Below are 25,594 nucleotides of genomic sequence, written 5' to 3'. Positions count from 1 at the left end.
TACGCCATACAGTTTTTTGGTTATATTTATAAAATAAAATTACCATGCATTTCCATTTTACACTAGGAACAATAGTATCGAACACAACGACGTTGCATCTGTACCAATCGTACGAGGCTACCAATCGTAATTTCAAAAGCAGTTCTGTAAAAAAAGTAATTTTACATATATAGCCTATATATATATTTTTTTTTTTTATTAGGCCTATTATTATTATTATTATTTTGATTCCCTACAACCTAGAGTTTTTAAAAACATGGTTTTAAGTAAAGTGTGATTTGCCAGAGGGGACGGGGATTTCCTTCTGGTCTAAACATCCCTGCTTCTGCTGAATTATTTGAATCCCCACACCCCTCCCTCCACAGTAATCAATGCTATAGGCTACTTCACCAATAGACCATATCAAATATAAAATAGAGATATGCAACAAGCACGTTTAAACAACGACAAACAATAAAATCAAAACCAGCGTTTCAGTTGTTCATTAGTTCAAGTGGCCTTAATGCATGCACGGCTTTTCAAAATTTTACAAAGCGTGTTGAGATTATTTTGAATGAAATATTGAAGTTTATAATTAAGTGTTTTGGCAGACCACGCCGAGTGGCCCTATGCATTTTTCTAAAGTCGGGTTTTATTCGAACTTTTGCTAACGACAAAAACAGTTTATCTGTCGTCTCTGTCTCCGGGAACTGCGCGTCACAAAAATGAACCGAAAGCCACTTCAGCTCAGTCACTATAAGAAATCGGCTCTGTCTCAAGCCTTTAAATGTCTAAATATTCTGGCTAATAAATGTTATCTGATTATGTAATCCATATGAAAACGAGAGGTACAGAGGATGTACTCAAACATGTAGCCTGTAAGCGCTTCCCAATGAGAAAATGACAAGGGTGAAAATCTCGCTCTAATTAAATGTAGCAGGCTAAATCGCCCTGAATTAAAATGTAAAAACAGATCAAATAATGTATTTGTCGAAATGTTGCGATATTGTTTCATTTAAGTTCATAATTATTCAATACATGTTATTTAATTTAGCAGCATTACCACAAAGCACCGTGGTTCGATATTTATTTGAATAAAAAAATAAAAAATAAAAAACTTAATTCACAAATTGCATGACTGGTTGAAAGGATCCAAAGATCCATGTAGACTTTAATATTGAGTTGAACATTTTGTTCATGAAAACAAATTAACATGCGTTTTTTTCAGATTATATTTAGTTTTGCTTGGAAAAAGCTGGCCCAAACCAGTTTTATTTCATCAATTACTGAAATAATGAAATATTTAGTAATAAACTTTTATGATAGAAATATCACTAGGCTACATGTAACTAAATCATTTAATTCCTTCATTATCAACACTGTCTAGAATAGCGATTTAAGTGTGAATTGTGACTTCTCTTTGTGTTAAATCAGCCTCAGACTCCAATAGCCGGTGGGGGGTTGGAGGGACAGTTCAGTGCTGTATCGAGCGCGCAGGACAATAGGCATAGGTGTTAATGTTCCTCTTTCATATGGAGAGCGAGGGAGACTAAATAAACTTGTTAAAAAGAGATTCAGCGCGAGAGAGGCAAAGAAAAACGCATGTTTTAATTTAATTATGTTGCTTTGGACAATTTTCGTTTTGTAGGCCTACTGTTTTAATTGTTTAATATAGCTGTCATTTCTTTGGCAATACAAATTTAAAATGTCGCAAGAATAAGATTAGCCTAGTGTTTCTTATTTTGCATCGCAAAAGAAATAAACTCTAAACCCGATGCAACCCTGTTTTAAATTAAAAAAACTGTCCCGACACTTTATTTAAACCTTGAAATGTTCGAACTTGGTTTCAAACTTAAGTAATTTTAGTGTTCTTTTACATTACACAATAATTTAGCAGACTAAAGACGAGCTTCTTCATTTTCATTTTCTGATGCAATCGGCTGACAATCTTCCTTCATCAGTTTGTGTCCTTTGTGCAGCGGCTGCGGTTCCAGGAATGTAGCAAATTTATGTTGTAATAATAATTAAACAAAACTCTTGACTTTAAATAAGTAAACAGTTATAAACAGTTAGCTATTTAAGCATCAAGAAGGTTAAATATAAACGCTGTTGGCCAACATCAGTTAACAACATGTATGCTACATTGAGATTCGATCTCGAGTCGATTGAAGCTCCTCGAAGCTCGTGTTGTTGCGTTAACCTCTGAGCTATCGTCTGTACGTCTGTAAATGTTTTTATTGCAATGTTTTACTTTTTCATTATTTATTCAATTTCATTTCAGTAGCCTAATTTCAGTATTGTGATTATGAATTATTTTAACTATACGTTTCACTTGTTGAATTCATCTGCTACCAGCTTTCAATCGCTCTGAATCAGTGCGGTGCGGCAGCAGATTACGCATTAGAGAGAATAAACAAACACTTTTCAGAGTCTATGATTGTAGCGCCTCTTGGCGGTAAAAGGCAGAAAATACACCCCAAATTTTACCGCCGCGGTGGAACGGCTGATGTGGGCGTTGTCATGGCTTGCCTCACATTTGCGTTTGAATAGCGCGCGTCCTCCGTGGGCGTGTCAGATTAACGCGTAATGAGGTGTAATGAGCTGGGGGAAAAAATACTGACAGCACTCTCTTTTCATACAGATTACATAAACTGAGAATATTTGTTTTTTATATAAATTACATCATTGAAAAGAAGAGAATTCAAGCTTCATAAAGAAAAATCTCTCGTGCCTGTATGACAAGTATTTGCAGAGTTAGAGTTAATTTTTCGGACGTGTTTCAGAATGGACTGCACTGACAGAGAGAAGGCAAAACTCGCATCATGTTTATTTTTCTTTATTTGACAAAAAGCACAAAACTTTGTTTTTATTGTGAGTATACAGAAAAATAATAGACAATTAACAAGATCGATTGATGTATAACACTTATATGTACGATCAAAATCAACAGAGTATTTTAAGTCTATTTTTCTGCTATGTGAAAAAAAAACGGCAAAACGCGCGGGCGCGTTTCTGGTCCCCAGAGGGTTAAAGAGATACTGCACCCAGAAATAAAAATTCTGTCATTATTTACTCCCTCTAATGTTGTTCCAAACCTGTATTAATTTCTTTCTTGTGCTTAAATACACTATGGAAGTCACTGGAGTACAGCAACTGTTTGGTTAGCCACATTCTTCCAAATAACTTTTATTTTCAACAGAAGAAAGAAACTTGAGAGAGTAAATGATGACAATTAAAATTTTGGGGAGAACTATCCCTTTAATGTTAATAAAACAACAAAACACAGAGGAAATCACTCACTGCTCTTGACTGAGAACTTTAATAGAAGCTTTAATAATTAGGCAAAATTAGTTTGAAAATATCGGCATATCGAATATTGGCCAAAATCCAATATCGTGCATCCCTATCCAGCAGTATCAACACACCGATACCAGCTGCGCTTTCTTGCTCTCTTCTCATGACAGCAACTTGACAAGTACCAAATTGAGTTCTTTTTTTGTGGCTTATTGCGCTTAAACGTCTAATACACCCAAAAGTATGTCAAAATGCCCATCTTGGCAAGTATTTACGTAAACGCAGTCTGTTATGTCTTAAGTGAACGTAAACAGTTGAGAAAGAAAACAAATGTTTAACAGTATATTGGATCTGTGCATTAGCTCTTACAGTGACAGCAGCCTAATAAACCTGCAGCTGTCTTGTGTCAATGTTATCAAAAAAAAAAAAAAAAAAAACACTGCTCGACTGAATAACTTTTGTAACTTCTGTATTTTTACAATGAACACTATTCAGTTATTTTACATTTGATTACTTTATTCAATTTCTGCAGTATTTCTTACCTGAATCCTACTGTTAGACTAAGGCTGCAAAATATTTTGTTTTAGCATCGATATCGCGATAAGTGCATCCGCGATGTCAAGTATAGGGATTGTGGTTAATACGTAATCCGTACAGACCAGGCACCTCGGTTCAAAACATGTGATTCTCGGAATAATTGCAAAGTTTAACCATCATAGAGTGAAAGTTTATCATTCGCACATGTTTTAGGTCCTGTCAGTTTAAACATTCAAGCAAATTTAAACCATTGCACAAAGATGCGAAAGAACTCAATTACAGAACTTGCGCGCTATTTTCTGTGCGCACAGACAGAGCCAAGCAGACAGCACACATACACCGAATTCTGTACTCTCTCATCTATTTCTCGTAAACAGTTGCTTATGGCTTAATGTAAGCGTAAACAATTAAGAAAGAAAACGGATGCATATCATCATATTGGATCTGTGTAATATACCCGCTGCTGTCTGAGTCGATGTTAATCAAACAACAAAATACAAAGAGAAAATCACTTTTGTAGCCTTAAAGATTAATCATATTTAATTTATACAGTGAAGACTATGCAGTGTTATTTTACATTTGATTATTCAATTTCTGTACCTGAATACCTGAAAAACAAAGCATTGTTTATTTAATTCGTATCTTTGATCTATTGTATTTATCTATGCGTGTAATTTATTATTAACAGGTATGGTTAGGCCTGTCACGATAAAATTTTGCTGGACAATAAATTGTCCAAGAAATTATTGCGATAAATGATAATATTGTCGTTCTGAGACCATTTACATGTAAAATAATGATAATGGCATAATACAGGTACACCTTTTCAAAGATCAATAAACTTTTATTTCTAAAGACTATTTAACACTGAAAATGGAAAACATTTTAAATATCCACAATAAATGAACAAAACTACCAAAAACAATAAAAGCAATGGACTCTGTCCGTTAACAAAAAATGCACTTGAATAAATACCAAAAACAATAAATAAAATGTATGTAAACAAAACCCGACCCTACCCTATGATAAATTATTTGTTATTAAAGCATTAACACACAAACCACTGTTAATTTATTTAACATAAAAGCAAGCAGCTACTGCGTCCATGGTCTGGCATGACTGAATGCGCGCAAAGTGCGCTCCCTTAATAATTCCAGTTCATCGCGATCTCACACATCTCTGTTATTATCAATGAAGCTGACTGCACAACGAATCTTTCATAATATCCACACTTTGTTTGTTATAATCAGAGGATTTGCCAGCATACAGAATTCAGCACTGAACAAAAAGTCAGTTTTGAGCGATGAGGGAGTCTATCTTAAATGATTTCTTGAACGCAATGGCCAATCAGAAGCAACACCTATGACTGTGATTGGCTACATCACTCAACGCTGCAAACATGTTATGCATAGAAACTCTGGCCTGTAAATCGTTTCTATTTTGTTTTAGTTGTTCTTGTTGCTTTTCTGCAACAGATGAATAAAAATCTATTCGTTTTTATGTTTTATTCATAGATACTTCTAGTTTGCGGGAGTCCCGCGAATCGTTTTATTCTCCCGCAACCCGCACACACAGAGTGAGTGCATTACCGGCCGCGCCCGTGCTCGCACTCGGCCATCAAATCTAGTGGCGTGCCACACTCTATTGCGTTGGGAGTGCACGTCTCCAGATCAAGGGCCCGGCCCAAGGATAGTGTCGGGAAATATCGGCCCGACCCCAAGTTCGGGCTCGGGCAGAATAAGTTCTAGTTCACTCCTCCTACACTAAGGAAACGAGAGTTGTCATCCAGTCTCTTTGGTAGAGAGAGAGAGAGAGAGAGAGAGAGAGAGAGAGAGAGAGAGAGAGAGAGAGAGAGAGAGAGAGAGAGAGAGAGAGAGAGAGAGAGAGAGAGAGAGAGAGAGAGAGAGAGAGAGAGAGACAGAGAGAGAGAGAGAGAGAGACAGAGAGAGAGAGAGAGAGGAGGAAAACAAGCATCCAAATGGAAATTATCGCGGCCGGAAAAGTAATCGGGCTAATTTTTTTTTTTGTGCGATTTATTGATTTATTGACTATCGTGACAAGCCTAGGTATGGTTTAGTTTATTTACGGTTATAACTTATGTTGTCACCTTCCTTTTACACTACAAGCCTGTTGTAGCAGAGTAGACCCCATCTGAATGATGGCCAAAACTTTAATAATGAGTTTTATGAAGTTTATTGTACATCACACAAAAGATGAAGCGTCTGTTTTCACTTCAGAAAATCACCGTAAGAGCTGAATGAATCACAGTTCAAAAAGTGTGCATTAAAGTCTAATCCATAAACTCTCTCTCCCTTGTATTATCATCAACATACACAGCGAATTACACAAAACCACTTGTTACAACTAACAGTGAACAAATACAGTCTTTATGCCTTTTCAGGGGGTGCTTAATTAACTGGTAAACTTTATATCTGTAAACCTTGAACTGTAATAAAGTGTGTGCTGTCCCTTTCGTTATTGCCGTGACCAGTATCGCTCCGGAGACTGTAATGCCGAGTTCACACTGCACGATTTTCAAAAGTATTCGGGTCACTGTTCTTTTCACAGTGCACGACTATCTGGGCTAAACATTCAGTTGCTGCTGTTCACACTGCACGATGGATCGGCGACAGGAGTTTTCACACTGCATGACTACAAAAGAAAAAAAATACAACTTCTGTCTGGTCCGCAAACTACATTACACAACCAAACACGTTGTGAAGTGAGAAGTTGAGAAGTGATAAGGAAATAATGCAAGACTGAAATTGTTAAGAATGATAGCCTGCAAGAAGATTGCGATCCAAATTGTCTGTGCGCTAATTTGCAGTGAAAAGGAGAACAAAAAAAAAAACAGATTATGCAGGAGGAAATGGTTGGGGAGACGAGGGGAGCAAGGGTTTAGTGTTCTGCAGAGTTGGGGTAAATAAATAATTTTGCAATATGCTGCTGGTCAAGCAAATGTGTGTGCTTGCTTTGTGTTTGATATAATTGTAAATATATCTATTAAAATACTGATATTCTGGTCTAAATCTCCTCCACAAACATCCCGCTGCCCTGTATCTTGCTCTCTCATTGGCTGTAGGTCATCGCCGATGTAGTTTTCAGTCAGAACGCAGGATTTTGAATCGCCGACAGGTCCAGATATTTAGCATGCCATTTAGATTCTCTCAGATCGCGTCTTTGATCATTCACATTGCGTGATTGTCACTCACGTGAACCAGCACCGATTTGCCTATGGTTTTGGGCATTTATCGGCGATCTCACAAAACCTGTCGGCGAGCAAAAATCGGGCCAAAAATCATTCAGTGTGAACTCGGCATAAGCTTGATCACGAACAGTTGGTCCTAATCCATCCTTGAGTAACAACTTTTTAGCACAGCCTGCCTTGTATTGCCCCTCGTTCACAAAGCAGTCTGGAGTGAAATAATTTGTGCAGACAAACGAATTTAGGTATATTTTGGGGTGCATTACCTTCAAAAATAAAACTAATCCACTGCGTCCTCAGTGGCTTAGATCTTTGGAGAAAATTAAGACTTATGTTCACTCTTACATCCAACAACAGAACACCGGGATTACGTACGAGACATTGTTGTCACTGCAGCTGCTCTAGTGTGGAGAAAATGGCGGATAGCGTACAACTCGCTGAGGGCTGAAACTATGGTAATGCAGGACTGTCAGTCAGCGGCTGTGGGCGGGGCCTGAGCAGTATGATGTCACACTGCTCAGAGAATCGAAACGGCATGTTTAATGAGACCGCTTTGGTTTAATGGGGATTTTAAAAAAAGCAGTGGGTGGATTTTTATCAATGTAAGTTGATTGTGTTCACACACTACCAACAAACATTTATGTCCAAACACTATGTAAAAGTGGATTTTGCATAATAGGTGCCCTTTAAAGCACTTGACTCATATTTACATGTTTACATACTTTTTAAAACATTTAGAAAATATCAATTTCCTAGACTTTCAATGGATGGACAAAAAATGATAAGATAATATTAAAGATATCTAATATTTGGGACAGAAATTCCCCATGGTCTCGAAAAAGGCATCGTATCGAAATTAGAAATTCCAGCATTTTGACAACACTACTTAAAAAAGGATGGTGAAGTAGCAACTTGTTTGGCTAAAACACAGAGGCAGCTCATTGCCAAAAAACATTACTAAAACTGATTTAATGAATCATCTGAATGCACAATGCCCTGAACATAATACCAAGTGCCCAAACTTTATTTCCAGTTTTTGGCTAAATGAGAACGTTAATTTCGGCAGCAAAATTCATCAATATATTTTCCAGCCCTGAAGATAGAAGTACAGAAGGGTATAAATAAATAAATAAAAAATGTTATCACAGCAGAAAGGAGAGGCAGCAAGCAGTACAGTAAATCACTATAAACGACACAAGAAATGAACGTCAAATGTTGGCGAACAAACATTACCAGCTGTATTAAACCACATCAAAGCAAAATTCCATTAAAACAAGACATGCACACTATAATGTCACATTTACAACCACATTAATCTAGCTGGTTACAGGTGCATTATGAGGGCAATGGGAAGAGGTTTATGTCCAGGCAGTTATCGTCTTTCAAGTCTGATTATGTCAGCTTTCCTGGACATCATGAAAACATTGTACCTGCATTTGGGAAACTGACTCAGAACAACAACGCATTAACCTTTCCTTCAAATTCATATGCTTCAAATCTGCACAACACTGTGGTAATCTTACACCAGAAAGAGAAATGCTGAAAGCAAGCACCAAATCTCACAAACAGTGAGAACATATTTGATGTTTAATACATATCCAATACAATACTAATACAATATTGCACAATGGCAGGGCTACCCAGTGCAACATGGCAAAAATGAAAGACTGAAGAACTAGCATGTGAAATATGCCTTTTTGCATCACCCCTGGTTATAGCATGGCATTGGATTTAGTTTCAGACCAAGGTATTATGACCAAAAAACAGTTTCCAGTTGTTCGGCATGTCTGCACTGACCTGGTGACGGGGGCTGGACCTTAGCCTGGTTCTTTTTTGGGTCAGTGTTGAAGAAGTCGGGTGGAGGGTCTTCCCCTCGCTCGATCTTGCACTCAAAGGCGTAGAGACACTGTATGTACTGTTTCTTCAGAGAGCTGGCCGCACTACTGGATGTGCCCACATTTAGGTTAGTGGCTAATTCCCTCCACTTTTTATTCTTGTTCACCTGATAACAGCAGACAGACACAAATTAATGACTGTGACAGGCTGAAGAGACCTTTAGTGAACTCCAAAGCCAACAAAAACCAAAATAAGCATTTCATATGCAAATCACAAATAACTCCTAATGAAACCATTCTGTAATTTACAGCTACCATATCAGGAGAAGTTCATCTCCACACCTGAGTGAGGCCGCCAATCTCTTTGACGGACACGTAGAGGCGAAAGAGGTCAAGGGGTTTGCGGCCCACCGCAGGGAGATTGTTCATGCCCATGGCTTTCTCCTCAGCAAATGCAAGGTAACGATCCACCCACATTTTCCGCTCAGGTTCTGGACCCAGCTCATACAGACGGGTTATCTTCTCATTAGTGGTGGTAGAGGAACTCGACTTCTGCAAGGATGAAAAAATAAAAATGGAAAAATGGATGCATATAGTAGATTCCTGCTGTTTAGTTATGGGGGAAAAAACATGCAATTTTTATAAACAGGAAGCAATGGGGGGGGGGGCACACTATCAATACACGGATATATCAACACGGTGTACATGTGCAATGTCCATTTCAGTGGAAAAGCATTTTCATTAATGATGTATAAAGCCAGGACTGCAGGGAGCAATTTCAAAACCCCTGAATGTGCATTCCTCCCCATGTACATTCTCCAGCATTCACAACCCTCCATACAGATGATCAGTCAAGCGCTGTTCACAGAGCTCAGAGAGGCCCATGTCCTTGAGCTTAAGAGAGGCATGTCGGCCAACAAAACTAAGGCCGAGACCCATTAAAATATTAATAGCTCTTCACCTTTTTTGATTCAGTCTTAGGAGTCCCCTCCACTTTGTTATTCAACTTCTGAGATTGGTTGAGTTTGTCCATGCCAAACTCTGGACTGGGAGCCATGCCTATGAGACAAATTGAAAAGCATCATCATTGTGGGCTACTTCAATTAAAAAAAAAAGAAAGTGAAACCATCTAGAAAAATGTGCAGACAAAAACTGATGTGTGAGGAAAAACTAAAGAAAAATACAGGAAGTAGTCCGCAAGCAAGTTCAGTGCTTACCTGCAGAGTTATTGGACATGTTGCCAGGCATGGGGTACGGTCCTGCTTGATTCATCATACCCTGCATGCTGTTCATGGGTGGTGCATATGGAGACCCAGCTCCCATCATTCCTTGGTTCATGTTGGGAAATCCAGGCGGTCTAGGAGAGAAACGAATTAAAAGAATTTGACTTAACTGAAAAATCTTAAATGGTTTGAATGACTCAGATGATCTTCCATTGTCTCTTTCAACACACTGCCTTCACTCTCACTGTTATGATCTCATTTTCAGCTCTCACAGTGTGATCAGACTGACTCCGCTGTGCTCCCCCGGAATGTAAAAATCTCTGCTGCAAGTCTGATTCTACCGGCAGTCCCTCCAGGATGTTATGGTTTTGCGACTGCAGAATTTAAATGTAAAATCAAGCAAACTCTGCATTATTTGTCTTATTTCCACCTTTTTGGGTTGTATAAAAGCGTTTAAAGATAAATTAATATTTCCAAGTGATCTCTACAAATCATTCACTCACGACATGCACTTGCACTTGCCTATTGTGTTACCAACCTGTTTGTTTCCAAAAGGCATGAGAAAGATCCAGCTATGCGAGGATTCCAACACCAGAGGTTGTGTTATACTTTCGCATTGTAAACTACAGCAAAAAACTACTAGCTTAATGTGAATTTAAAACATTAAAGACAAGCAGTCAGTAATAAGAACATATAATCAAATTATAAATAGCACAAATAAATATAATAGAACAAAGTAATCAAATGTGAAATATCACTGCATATTCATTACTGTATAAGAGCAGTGAGTGATTTATTTGCAGGTTTATTAGACTGCTGTACCTTTAAGACCGAATGCACGGGTTCAATATGAATATCCCGCCTACATTTACTTGAGATATAACCGACTATGTTTACTAGGATACTCGCCAAGACAGGTGTTTTTACATAATTTTGTTTGAATTAGTCCCAAGCTCAAGACGTGAAAGAGATTTCAATTCAGTATTTGCGCGCTGTCTGAGACGCAGGTTTTCAGGGTGTGCGCTTCGGATGTTTGTGTTCATGAAACTTCTGGACCTGCAAACGTCCAGTAATAATGTAGGGAACCACTCGTTATACATAAATCAGGTAACAGTTTGTTTTACTTGCATATACGATTTAGTTTTAATCCAAATGACACGTGTGCTGAGTGAACGATCAGCAATCAAGAGCATGCAACAGAAGTACCACAGCTACATAGGCGTTAATATATTTCATTTAATTTTCCACTAATTAGATACATTTACTTCATAGACAGCTTTCTTTTTTACCCCCATTATGTTCACTGTTGTCTGTGTTTCTTTGTTTGGACATAAACACTGTACACTTGCTGGGAGGTATCAGTTGTTGGTATCGGAGCATTTTTATGAGTACGAGCACGAAACGGTAACCATTTATCTTGTTTAACATGATCATTGTCATAATTTGCTATATGTAGAAAAGTAAACCATTAGACTGAAGGGTGATTCTCCCAAAACTATTTTCTGCAAGCTTTTTTCAAAGTAAATATAGGTGCCTTTCCAAAAAAAAGGACATTTGGAGACTCCAAAAGGACACCTAATAACCAAATAATACACTCCTGAACAAAATCTTACGACCGGGGGAAACCTTACAAGTATTCACGTCGCGCTGGTGGATCGTAACCGGGTTGTAAGTACAGCTTCAAAATGCCAAAAGAAGAAACAGGAGCAAGAGACAAAGAATAGAGAGTAGGCAATTTATTGAAAACTGCATTTAAACTCAAACAGGCTGTTCATCAGCTGATCAAAAGTTAAAGACCATAGCCCAAAAATAAACTCACAACAGAACTAAAAGTGTCAAAAAAGGACTCAGTAGAAAGTAGCCCACCGTTTATGTTAATCACTTCAAACGATCGTTTCGGCATGCTTGACGCAACTGTTTCCAGGAGGCTGGTGGGAACGTTGCTCCATGTGGAGAAGATGGCTTCACAAAGGGCATCCACGGCCTGGAACTGACGTCCGTTTTTATAAACTTCCCTTGCCATCCATCCCCAAAGTTCTCAATGGGATTTAGATCAAGGGAACACGCTGGATGGTCCAAAAGAGTGACGTTATTCTCCTGGAAGAAGTCCTTTGTCAGGCGGGCGTTGTGAACTGCAGCGTTGTCCTGTTGAAAGACCCAGTCATTACCGCACAGACGAAGGCCCTCAGTCAAGAGGGATGCCCGCTGCAACTTGTCCACATAGCCAGCCACCGTTTGACGCCCCTGCACAACCTGAACCTCCATTTTACCACTGAAGGAAAAAGCTGCATAGAAAACATCTCCGGTGGGATCTCCTTGTCATGCCAGTAACGTTGGAAGCCATCATGACCGTCCAGGTTAAATTTTTTCTCGCCAGAGAATACAACTTTCTTCCACCTTTCAATGTGTCATGTTTGGCACTCCCTTGCAAATTCCAAACGGGCAAGTTTGTGGCGTTGGAGGAGACCTGGCCTTTGAAGACTTTTTTTTTCTTTAAGCCCTTCTCTCGCAGATGACGTCTTATGGCTATCAGTAAGGGCCAAGGATCGGCCCATGTCTTCACAGACAACCCGTCGGATCCTCCGGCTCAGAGCAGGTGACATTTTTTGGGGTCTACCACTTGACTTTTTTGTCCCATGACTCTAAGAATCTTTTAAGAAATGTAAAATGACTGTCTTACTGCGTCCAACCTCGGCAGCGATTGCGTGTTGCGAGAGGCCTGGCTTGTGCAGCTCAACAATCATGCCTCGTTCATAGAGAGAAAGCCTTTTTGCCTTTGCCATCAGGAGATTATGACAGTGTGACTGCCGGAAGGATAATGACATGAAAGCCATATTTTTGCACAGAATTTACCCCCCAGCCTTAAGATTTTGTTCAGGAGTGTATAAGGAGTCCATAATTCATAAATTTATGCACACCAAAGCACAAAGATTAAAAAACAAAATTACAGAAAAAAAGTCAGAATTCACAGTGTATGTGTACGGTGCAACAGCAAATAACTTGTTTAGATATTTTTAGAGCTTGTTTACATTTTAGACATGTCAAGTTGAATACTGAACAGGACCACATGGAGATGCCCAAAAAAAAAAAAATTAAATGACTGCATTATATGCCTACTACAGTACAGATCCATTCAGAATTACTAAACACAGCAACATACACATGACAGATAAAAACATTACCCCGAATGCTTGAGCAAAAACAACGTGAATGTACTCAAATTTGTCTATGTATAAATGCAATGTGCGATCAAGTGCATCAAGAGCGCACATACACGGTTTGGTTTGTTTGCGCATCAATAATAACGGACTCACGCGTGCTTACTGTACGACTCCTGTACGTTACTGCAATCGTATTTACCTTGATTACAATTCGCATCCATCAAAACTTTACTAGCGAGAAGCTGGTTTGCTTTATCCAGCTGAGAAATGTAGTTTGCATATCATCTGGCCATGGTGGGATGTTTTGACGTTCCATTCAGTCTGTATTTCACACAGCGCGACGCGTGAGGGCTCACGCTCTTCAGAAACAATCACAGAGTTTGACAGAATATTTAAAGCGAGAAAAACACTGGAATGAATAATTCACTGAAAACTGGCCATGAGTCACTTTTCTCTCTGCCATCTCTGGTGAAATAAGCCTGGTTTTCTTGACATTCAAGCACTGTTTTGGACTGATTGTTTGAAAGAATTTGCTTAGTGGATAATTGAAAACTTTCCCGGAGTTTAGCTGCTTAAAATGATCCGATCGCAAACAGAGAAGCGAAATCGGGTTACAGGGTTAGAATAGAAATTTCTGCCAACCAGGGTTACAGGAATTGTGCCATTATAGATGCTCAGTTTGAAAATATCCCAACTTCCAAGATAATTTAACTGCGTGACGCAAATTACGTTAATGACACAGTTTCGAGTGCTTCATTAATTTATTTGCGTTATTTAAACACGTCAAGGATTTTGAATAAATTGCATACTTGCTTGGTCACCTTAAAAATATTTAACGCAATATAAAAAAAAAAACAATCCTTTGGCTATTGTTACTGTATATGATCACACAACTACCTGCTGATGGCACCTATGACCCTATAATCAAACATTTTTTAAATTTGCATTGACAGTCAGTGGAATGGACTCTTGCGTGAATGGCACTGAACAATGAGCTCGTTGACAACTGGCATTGTCAGATCAGATCCAAACATCTTTTTTTAGTCCAAGAGGGCCTGTATTCTGCACGGCACTTCTCAATGAGTTTAAGTTTAAAAACAGCATGTGGTGCACTCTACCTGTGTATGGAGTTGGATGGGCCATGGTGCATGCCCGCTGCAGCAGGATCCTGAGGCTTTCTGTTCATTCCCGGTGGTGGACACATTCCAGATGCCACCTGAGGGGGCATGCCGCCCATGTTGGGGGCAATGCCAGGGCCGTATGGCCTCGTACCCATCTGACCTGGACCCATGCGTCCTGGAGGCATCCCTCCATACGGCCCCCCTCCACCCTGTCCAGCCATAGGGTTCATGGAGCCACTCATGCCAGGACCACCTGGATAGTTAGCATTTGGCATGCCTCCATAACCTGGTGGCCTCGGGTAACCTGTTAAGTAGATTTTGAGGTTAAGGTAAACTAGGCTAGAGTAATAAAAGTGAAATATGTTTTTATGTTCTTAAAAATCATCAGTCAAATATTTAATCAAAACAAAGCTTCTCACCTTGAGGTCCATACTGGGCACCCTGCGGTCCATAGTTACCCATGGTGTTGTTCTGGGGGAAGGAACCCATCCCACTATGCATTTGGCCTCCAGATGATTGCCGTGGGGATAAAGTTGACCCGGGTTGAGGAGAGCCGTATGGCATCTGAGGGTTCCTCATATATACTGCAGAGAGCGGACACAGTTATGCTATGGTAAACTAGCCTTGACGTTAATTATTAAAAACAAAATAAAGAATAATACTACTGGAATATTTCACTGTAAAATAAAACAAATATTAAAGATAAATATAATTATTTTACATTACTGTAAAACTGTAAAATTACAATACAAATATATTTTTTTAAGATTTATTTTTGGGCGTTTTTGCCTTTTATCATAGGACAGTACGTAGCCAGGAAGCGAAGTGGGAGAGGGAGAGAGGGATATGATCGGGAGTCGGGAATTGAACTTGGGTCGCCTGAAGCACAAAGGTGATATATGTCGGCGCGCTGCCCACGAGGCACACAGAGCATACATTTAATTAAATTGCAGGCTTTGTGATTTGTAATCACACCCACCCATATCGCGTTTTCAGTTTTATTTCCAGTAATAGTGCAGCCCTTAGTCCTTAATTTGTAAACATCATAAAATGTCACAGTAATTTAAAAAACTATCAAGACTCACCTCTATCCTGACTTATGGAGGAATGTAATATACCATCCGATTGGACACTCGATGGTCTGGGGGGCATTTGGTTTCCTATAGGTGATGTAAACAACAAAGTTTTTAAAAAAAGTGGGCAACTGCTGATAATCTCAAAAAGTAAACTAAACAAAAAAATTACTGCATTATTAAAATAAATGATATAAGTGAGGTTCCCACCAGGCATGGTTCCAGGTGAGAGGGGTCCCGTGCGCGAGGCCGGGCCGCTGGCAGGGGAGCCCACGGGTGAGGGAGAGGGGCCACGGATACCCGAGAGATGAGGAGAGGTGTGGGGAGAGAAAGGCGACTGCGCTGGGTTGCTCTGTTCACCCTGACTGCTGGACACACCTGATGTGCTCACGCCCGGGCTCAAAGCACCCTCTGTGCCTGTGGGGAGATCGTCGATGGAGCCCGACAAATCCTGCACAGGAGAACAAGAGGAAATGAAAAAAAAAAATTAGTGTTGTGTGATAAGGCAAACCATTACTGTTGCTTATTTTAAGTAATCTGAACAAACCCCTGAGTACTTGTGCCACACCATTTGTGCTACAGACTTGAATACATGATTTATGATACGTGATTTAATGAGAGGTCTGCTTGTACTTTCTACTTTGAGTGCCGAGAAAAGCGCTATATAAATGTAATGAATTATTATTATTATTATTATTATTATTATACAAAGGCCCTAAACAAAAAAAAAAAAATTAATGCTCTTGCGTTCGCTCGCAAAACTTTGGCATTCGCTGTAAAAAAAAAAAAATTCGTATGACAATTCCATACAATTAATTGTGAAATATTAAAGCCATAGAAAAGAACCATGATAGGCCTATCTATATTTATTTAGATCAATATCAGTCTCTGATTATTTGCTACTGTCTAACTCACGAACAAATACTCCAGCAGTGGATCTTCGAAAGCTGTCGTAAGTTTTCTTTTATCTTGTGATGGCCAATGTAACACAAAGCTCCTTCAGAACACCTTAGCAATGTTATATCAAATAATCATGTGCACGCAATAGACCTTAGTCAGGTTAACCACCATATTGAATTTAACGCAGATAAAAACTAGGTTAACTAGGTTGATGCAGTGATGAACACACTGCATCAAGGTCCTAGAATATGCACAACTTTTAAAATTGTTTTATGGAGTTTGTCTACTGAGTTTTTTGTTGTTTTTTCTCCCCGGAAAGTTTCTTCAACTGAACAATCGGATTGTTGTTAAACAACAGTAGAATCCATTGAACACACTATTCTATTCCTCACAGCCTTGTTTTCATTCCAGTCGAAAATATAATATGACGCTCAGACGCTGCCCTAACTAAGGTCTATGGATATACTTCTAGCATATTGGGACGAGTTTCTTGCTTCCATTAATGGTTACTAGTAGCATAATAAAAGATATCATGTTAAAACCCTCTCCTAAATGTTTGTCATCGCAATTTAAATTAAAGGTGCCCTAGAATGTGAAATTGAATTTATTTTGGCATAGTTAAATAACAAGAGTTCAGTACATGGACATGACATACAGTGAGTCTCAAACACCATTGTTTTCTCCTCCTTATTTAAATCTCGTTTTTAAAAAACACCCCTGAAAAATAGGCGAATCTCCACATAACACCGACTGTGACGCAACAGTCGGGATCATTAATATGTACGCCTCCAAACATTTGCATATGCCAGCCCATGTTCAATGCCAGGCGGAACTGCGCAGCCGAAGCATGGCAGTTGCTCAGTGTTTGGATGTACACATGAACACAAAAGTATTTTTTAGTTCCTTCATCCGAGCCTCTGAAGAAACAATGGGTTAATTTTATTTTCTCTGGAAATGCGCCGACACAACTTCCCAAAGTTGTGTATGGTCCAAACATTTCACCGACGACTGTTTCCTCAACTTGGGTTGGGCCAATTCAGAGCTGGCCTCGATGAACGTCTGAAAATAAATCGATCGAGCTACCAAGCAACAATTTCTGATGTGTAGCCTATTTGTTCAAGTTCAGACAGGTAATCTTTCTCTCAAAATCGTTCAATACTGTTTATGCATCAAGTCAAGCCAGTGACTAAAATATCAACTTCACATCGTTTCTTTTAGTAGGATGAAAAAAACCTTATTTAAATTGTGAATAAATTATATACAGAAAGCGATCAAAGAACAATTTTTCCACAAAGCGCGAGTTTATCTGGACAACTCGTTATGAAATCAATGACGCACGTTACACTGCACAACGAAGCTCTTGCTATACATCATCGTGTTTGCATTGGTGAAAGCATTAGAGAGAGAGAGCAGAAACTGCGTTGCAATGATAAGATCTTCATTCTCGCGATCAACAGACTGTCATCTGCTTGCTCAATGCTCGTGATGGGAATAGATCTAAATACTTTAAAAACATCTCACGATTCGTTAATCTCGATAGCTGTAATAGCAAAAACGTTGTAATAAAAGTATTCAAGAGAGTTTCACATGTAATGCTTGCTATTTCATATGGAAGCATGTCAGCCAATCACAGCAGTGGGCGGTTGCACTGAATCCCACAGCAGACACGCCCCTTCAAACAGAGCAGTCAAATCAGAGGCTAAAATCAGGCTAGGAAAAATGCCTTTTATTTTTGATGACTATTTTTGATCTAAAAAAAATACTAACAATATAAGGGCAACCCAGGAAACATTATAAAATAATAAAATAACCCCATTCTAGGGCACCTTTAAAGGAATTTATGCTAAATGCTAAAGGAATACCACAGGCAAAAATCAAAATCATCATTATACATGTTGTAAAACTAAAAGATTTCTGAACAAAAACAAAGATATCTTTATTATTCTCTCATCATTTATGTCCATACAACCAAATTTTTTATGCTTAAAAAAGATATTGTAAAAAGTAATCCATATGGATAGAGTGGTTTAATCCAGGTCTTTTCACCTGGCCTTACTTGACGAAAACAAATCTCATTGCATTGCTTAATGTCAAGTAGGGACGTCACGTGAGGAAATTCACACCGGTATATAAACTTACGACAACACCGGTATTACTGATAACACCCTCACTTTTGCTTTCAAATTTGCAACCACGCATGCTCTGTGTATATAGGCCTATATGGGTCATGTAATCGGTGTACAGCCGAACACTGACTACGGCAGAAAGCCTAATGAGTCAAGCAAGCATGTTTTTGTTTACCATATTTGAAGAGCGCTGATCAATGTTTATGTGTTAATAAAAGCCTAAATAAAATCTGTTCATCATATAAAGTGACTGTATCTGATCCAAAGACCTAGATTAAACTGTTTGGTTCATATGGATTACTTTTACAATGTATTTTGTACTTTTTGATAAGGGCTGCACTATATTGAAGAAAATGTATGATAACTGATGCAATAAATGATGCAATATTCGATATGCTATACGATAATCCTTGTATGTGTAAAATCAATTTACATTATATTTAAAAACTGAAAGTTAAATAAACAAAATATGTTTCCCATTCTTTGTGGGAAAAGAAAGCGTCACTACAACTTCTGAAAGTGAACAGCAGTGTTGTTGCATTACATAAGAATTCACAAATCTGACCATGTCATTTTATCATCAATGTAAACAAAACAAAATACCTATTTAAATACCAATGACTCTGTTAAGTTTTCCAGTTGATATAATTTTATATTGCCAAGTTGAACAATCAAGAACACCCAGGTAAATAAACACCTGAAACTAGGTGTGGACGGACGATCAGTTATTTTTGTTATTTTAATTTATCTTTGTAATTAAAAAGAACAAAGAGACAAAGTACAAACAATAGGACAAATACAATAATCGTGCAGCCCTATTTTTGATGCATTAAAGCTTTTTGGTTGCATGAACTTTCAAAGGATGAACACAAACAAAGAGAATATTAATGTCTTCATTAGTGTTCTTAAGATGAACGGAAGTCTTATGGGTTTATAACAACATAAGGGTGAACAAATTGGCTACTCAATTGTTGAACCATCCTGACCAGTCCCTAATAGCAACGATCTGGAGTGCGTTTCCCGAAAGCATCGTTATCCAACTATGATCGCAATTTCCATTGAACTCTATTGGTAACGACGGAACTTGCGACCATAGTTGTATTGCGACCAATACAACATGACAAGTATAAAAAAAAAATATAAAAAAATAAAAAACTATTAGATATGAAAATGTTCCCTCAATATACATGAAATAAACATGGATATTTGGTGCTACCATGTGTCTTTGATTATTGATGGTTTTGCCCATTACAGAACACTGGCTGCCTGAAAGCAAGCTTGAGCAAAATGAGCAGTGAGTTCATATGGGGTGTGATGCTGAAATCAATCTGGCAGTCAGTCATAAAGCCTCCCAGTGGAGGAGTGCGTGTGTGTGGGAATATTTACACACTAAACTGTCGTCACGTGGAGCGCATGTGTTCAGTGAAAATTTGCAAGCTCATCTGCCAGTCAGATCAGAGAGGGAAAGGGAAAAAAAGTGGGAGTGGAACGAGAAAAACACACACACACACTCAGAGCCCGACTGGAGCTTAGCCAAGTATTCCCATAGAAATCTCACACTCGAAAGACTGGCTGCGGCCCCAAAGTCGGCGGTTTTGCACTTGAAACGGCGCCCGCTGCTATTTTTGGGCCATGACCTGCTGGAGGAACCCTAGAGGGAGAGACAGGAGGAGAACGCTGATTCAGGCTCCCGTTTTAACTGCCACACACACGCTCACTGTGTCCATGGAGAGAGTTTGTATGACCCAGGTCTGCTCTCCTAACAGGAAACAATTCTCTGTGGATGTGTGTTAATGTTGGCTTGTGTGCGTCTACTAGGAGATTCCTGTGTATGTGACCCATGAGGAAGGTGTTTATTACCCAAGAGTGTATCACTGATCCCAAAGAGAAGGCATTAATTAATGGAGACCCTGAGGACAGAAACTCTGTGTGTGTGTGTGTGTGTGTGTGTGTGTGTGTGTGTGTGTGTGTGTGTGTGTGTGTGTGTGTGTGTGTGTGTGTGTGTGTGTGTGTGAGTGTGTGAAACAAACCCAATAACAAATCACATCAAGGAAACTTCTGCAATTTACCAAAGAACTGTTACAAATTCATTTTGCTCAGACACGAGTTTGTCTTCACAGAACTCTGTGATCAATTAAATGAATGTGGAAAGTTCAACGGATGAAAAACATGACTTTTCAGGAAGCATCATGGGACTGATGTCACATTTATATGTATGTTTTCCTATATATTAAGCACACACAGGTTCCGAAACCACAGAACTCTGAAGATGTCCAAGGACTTAATTTTATTCAATATTTTAACTAGTTTGATGATGCATTCAGCTATCAATATATCATATTTTCAGCATGATTTAATACATTTTACCATGCATAAATCCATTATTAGCAATACTCAAACAGCCAAATATCTGTGTTTGATCTTCAATGATTACATAGCACCTATTCAGCAACAGTCCGGACCTTTGTCAACAAATATATCTGGGTGCATGTAACCTGTTCATTTACATATATTACAGACATTATCAATTTTCAACCAGCACTGTATTGTTACTATAAGTTATCTTTTAAATTTAAGAGCTAAAATGCTAGATTATTGTGACTTCAAACAAACTGGGAAATACTGAAACATCCAATCCTCTTCAAAGCCAGGCCGTTCTATCACACTCACTCTTTTACTGTGGCTTCACACAGGCACACTCTGCTATCACAAGACCAGTCTTCTGACTGATGGCTGAGGCTCTCTTAACCCCTTCTGTCCTGACAGGAGAGTCACATGAACTTGTCTGACCCCGTGATCTCTAAATGTCAGGGAGTCACGAGAGGTCAGACTGGGCTCTCTTGACGACACAGAGGTCACGAGTAGCAGCTCAGTTCAGGGCATGAGAGCAGCATTGAGCAACATGTTACACTGTCTGAACACAGCAATACATCATACTGTAGCATGCATTCACAGACTGACCCTCCAGGCTTCACCTCTGCCTGCCTCTCCTTCTATCGTTCACTCTCTGGCTGGGTTTCAAAACCAATTCAAAATATGTGCATCTTAAAGCTGGAATACACATTTTCAGGCGGTTTAAAATGTTTTATGCTTTTTTTTTGTTAAGAATTATTTTTACATGCTTTATCTCTTACCAGTTTGTTTACCTGATCAAAGCTTTAAGAAAACACTTTAGTGACAGTGCACTATTTTATTTTTTGTACTTTTTCAGACAACTATTTATTGATGAAGTGTTTTATATGCAAGGAGGGTGTAAAATTACAGTATCGAGAAGTGTTAAATAAAACAGTTTAATCAGTTCAGTGCAGTTGCTATGATTGGCAAAAACAAGTAAAACAAAAAATAAATATCGGTTCTATATTGGTTATCAGGCACATAAACATGCAAATAATCAGTATCGGTTATTTAAAATAAAAAAAATCAATACTGCTCAATCTCTAGAAATGTGTCAATAACCAGCCCTACTAGCCTGTCTATCAACTCAAAAGCAAAGGACTGCACTCTAAATACATTCTTAATCTTAAAACAGGCCAGTGAGTTGTGCTGAATATCAACAACGTAACTAAGGCAGCCACATAGTTTCAGAGACACCATAGTGGAAAAACTCAAGTATACTAACTGAACAGAAATACATTGATGTGGCAAATACTGTTTGTGAGGTTTTATTAACCCCAGTCACAATGGGGTGAAGGAAAATCCTGTCAGAGGTAAGACAACGTGCAGAGGGATGTACGGTATAGAATGTAGTCACAAGTTGTGTCCCAAATGACACTCTACGCCAGTGGTCTCAAACTCGCGGGCCGCGGGCCGCAAGTGATATTTTGTGGCCCCCTACTTGACATTAAAGTTTAATGTTAGTGCGGCCCGTCGTTGCGTGTGCCACGTTTTAAAAAAAAATATTAATTTTTTTATCCCTTATGGGCTACCATAGATAGTCTCATGACAGCTTACGGTGGGTTTGTTGTCAATAGTTGTCATAGACAACCGCGAAGTACAAACTTACTGCGCCTGGAAAAAATGAGCGCGTCGCTTATGAGCGCGCTTGCCGCGTGCCTACATTTGAAATAACGAACTTGAGCAAGCAAAATATGTGAGCGCGATATGTGAACATGCCACGAGCTACTGGTAGCTCGCGAGTGACGTGTTGGAGACCCCTGCTAAAAACAATGTGAGAATAATAATTTTGAGCTTGTAATATGTGTCCAGCAGGTTGATAAGAAGGTTTGCTTTGATTTGTGCAAAGTCAGTAATTTGCCTGAGACACTATACATGTGTAGAAATAATTAAATAAGGCTGAATTCACATTTAGCGCCCAAAAACGAGTAGAAAACGCTAGGCACGCTGCGTTCTCCTTTTTCCAAAGCGCTAGGGCGGTTGCGCTCCGTAGGCGTCTGTCGTTGCTAAGCTACGGTGCGCTTGCGGCATTCTGAAAAGTTGAGATGTTTGTATCTCGATGCGGCGCGCACGCGCTTGGAAAAAACGAGCGCGTCGCACCATGACCGCGTCGCTTCCATTATGAGCGCGCATACCGAGCACCTACATTTGAAATAACGAACTTGAGCGCGCAAAAGACGCGATATGTGAACGGGCAGACATGACTGCAAATATTTGTATTTCAAAAGCAATAATCGTTTTTCTAAGTATAATAAAAGGAAATGTGCCTTCCAAAAAAAACATTCAATATCATTAATGTGTTGTATAAAGAAAATAAAAAGGACATAAGCAAATATAAGTATCACAAATATGTGTTATAAGGAAAAGAAAAAGAATGTTTGTAAAATGAAGTATCACAAAGATTTTGTGTATAAGGAAAATGAACTTCAACTGTCAGAAGGACAGCTCATGAAGATTGGATCAGTTGTGCTCCTTTTTTGGAATACTTGAATACTATTTTTTGTGGAATACTTGATGCGGCCCAGCCTGACCCAGACTCTACCTCCAGCGGCCCCCAGTTAAGTTGAGTTTTCGACCCCTGCTCTACGCTATGCACTTGTACTATGCCCTATGTACTCAACTGCCTAGTGTATGAGTTGTATGAAATTTTGTCATTCAGTATTGGAGTCTGAAAGCCCCTCCACCTCTGCTATGCAAGGAATCCTGCGACAGTTGAGTAAAAGTCCAACGTTCAACACTTTTTCGGTTAAATGAGTACATCATCCGGGTATTTAAAACTCACTTGTTCTTTTTGCGATTTTCAGTGTGTGCACTATTTTTTTTTTAACGACACAGAATAGTGCATAAGTACGCAAATTGGGACGCACCTACAGACTCTGTCTGACCCTTGCTGGCTCAGGATGCTGATCCACTCCCTCGCCTTTTCCTGTTCACTCACACACACACACGCCCATTCATCTGTTGCCAAAACAGTAGAATGAGGAAAGGCAGAGAGGGAGGGAGGAGACAGGGACAGAAAAAAAGAAAAAAGGAAGAAAAAAAAAAACACGCGCAGCTGCATCTGTGAGGTTGCCATAGCAACTGTCTCCACGTGCTTGACACATTAGTGCAAAGTAGAGCACCCCCCTCCCCCTCCACTCCCATTCTCTGGCGCTGAGGTCACAGTGCAGTCACACACAGGCGTTCAGTGTCAACTAACAGCATCACAGTATCTGGATGAGCAATGCATCTCGAAGACGTCAAGTTAAAGCAAACCCAAATACACCAAGCCGGACATGCGCACGCACACATACACCAGAATCAGATTAATTGTAGATTATAAATACACACATTGTTGCTGCTCACACCAAATCAGAGCAGTACAAACATCTCTACCCAAGCGAAGGAGGACCCAAGTACAGTGTGCTGTGTCTGTGCAGATGTCAGCCATGAGGAGGCGCTACCGGCCCACTGATTGTGAAAGTGATGGGAGAGGGGAGAGAGAGAGAGAGAGAGAGAGAGAGAGAGAGAGAGAGAGAGAGAGAGAGAGAGAGAGAGAGAGAGAGAGAGAGAGAGAGAGAGAGAGAGAGAGAGAGAGAGAGAGAGAGAGAGAGAGAGAGAGAGAGAGAAAGAGAGAGAGAAAGAGAGAGAGAGAGCCCTGCCTCCACCAGCGGCCATTACTGCCTCACTCTCAGCACATACACAGATACTCCTCTCGCGAAGGCAAGCATCACAGCTACTATTGCTCATATTAGGGTTAGGGATGTGCACAAAGGATGTGATCAGGCTTTAGATATGGCTTGAGAAGTTTAATGGCTAGCTAGAGACGAGAATACCATACAGATTTATAGGTGGGCTATTTTGACTTGTCAGTAAGCAAGCGCCTAAAAACTACAGAACAGCCTAGCAACCACCCACACTAGCAACCGTCTAGCAATGCGCTGGCAACCATTGTGGCTGTGACGTCTGCATGGGCAAGCACCACTCAACAGGGCTGTGCAATTTGGGGAAGTTAGCTATTTAAAATATAATGTCCTGCAAAAAAAGCACCGCAAACATGCAAGGTTTTTTTTTTACATCACAATTTTGCCTTTGTGATTACTATATCAAATTACATCAAGTTAGATACTACTACTACTAATAATAATAATAAAAGGTTATTTTATATAATAATGGGCTGCAACTAAAGGTTATTTTGATAATCGATTAGTTGGCCAATTATTTATTCGATTTATTAATCGGATAAAAAAGGCCCAATTTTTTTTTTCTTTTGTTGACAAAACACAACTACTACACATCCTGCCCAATGCTGTCCTTCAAACAAACGTGCCAACTGAATGCTATGAAAACATATAGTGAATATATCTATGCTATATGCAAAAGAGCTATAAGTAAAAGGACAGTTTAAAGATAATAAAGAAAAAGAAAAACACAAACTCAGTGTTAACAGATAAGAGGAATGTTCTGCAGCGACACACATTCACTCTGGACACAGTAACCTGTTACTGTCATTTCTTTATCCTGTAAATGTAAGTTTATATTCTATTATATGCTGTAATCCCTTTACAGTTACTACTACTTTACAGTTAAAAATACTTGAATTACATGTTGACTTTTAAACCTAAATTTAACATCCAACAACAGATATTTCAGCGGGATGAACATGTTTGCGCTGAATATTAATTGTCTCCCTCTCTAATGCGTGTTTAACGCAGACTGTCAGGACGAACCTTCATGCAAAATGGAAATACTCGGGTGAATTTGTAA

General features: G+C 39.2%; 1 protein-coding gene across 1 annotated transcript in view; it reads right to left on the bottom strand.

The window, feature by feature from the left end:
* The window catches only part of arid1ab (AT rich interactive domain 1Ab (SWI-like)), a 115,812-nt gene that overhangs the window by 19,661 nt on the left and 70,557 nt on the right, over positions 1-25,594 (bottom strand). The window contains exons 5-12 of the mRNA XM_056264849.1: positions 15,639-15,879; positions 15,441-15,515; positions 14,775-14,939; positions 14,353-14,659; positions 10,068-10,207; positions 9,812-9,909; positions 9,193-9,402; positions 8,813-9,017 (exon numbers count right to left, since the gene is read on the bottom strand). Of these exons, the coding sequence (XP_056120824.1) occupies positions 8,813-9,017; positions 9,193-9,402; positions 9,812-9,909; positions 10,068-10,207; positions 14,353-14,659; positions 14,775-14,939; positions 15,441-15,515; positions 15,639-15,879 (1,441 nt within the window). The remainder of the gene's footprint in view (positions 1-8,812; positions 9,018-9,192; positions 9,403-9,811; positions 9,910-10,067; positions 10,208-14,352; positions 14,660-14,774; positions 14,940-15,440; positions 15,516-15,638; positions 15,880-25,594) is intronic.

This window comes from Rhinichthys klamathensis, unplaced genomic scaffold, assembly GCF_029890125.1.
Source record: "Rhinichthys klamathensis goyatoka isolate OS25496 unplaced genomic scaffold, OSU_Roscu_1.1 h1tg000225l_1, whole genome shotgun sequence".
NCBI classification, from domain to species: domain Eukaryota; kingdom Metazoa; phylum Chordata; class Actinopteri; order Cypriniformes; family Leuciscidae; genus Rhinichthys; species Rhinichthys klamathensis.
Note: the sequence above shows the minus strand (reverse complement) of the source record. Positions and strands in the feature narration are given on the sequence as shown.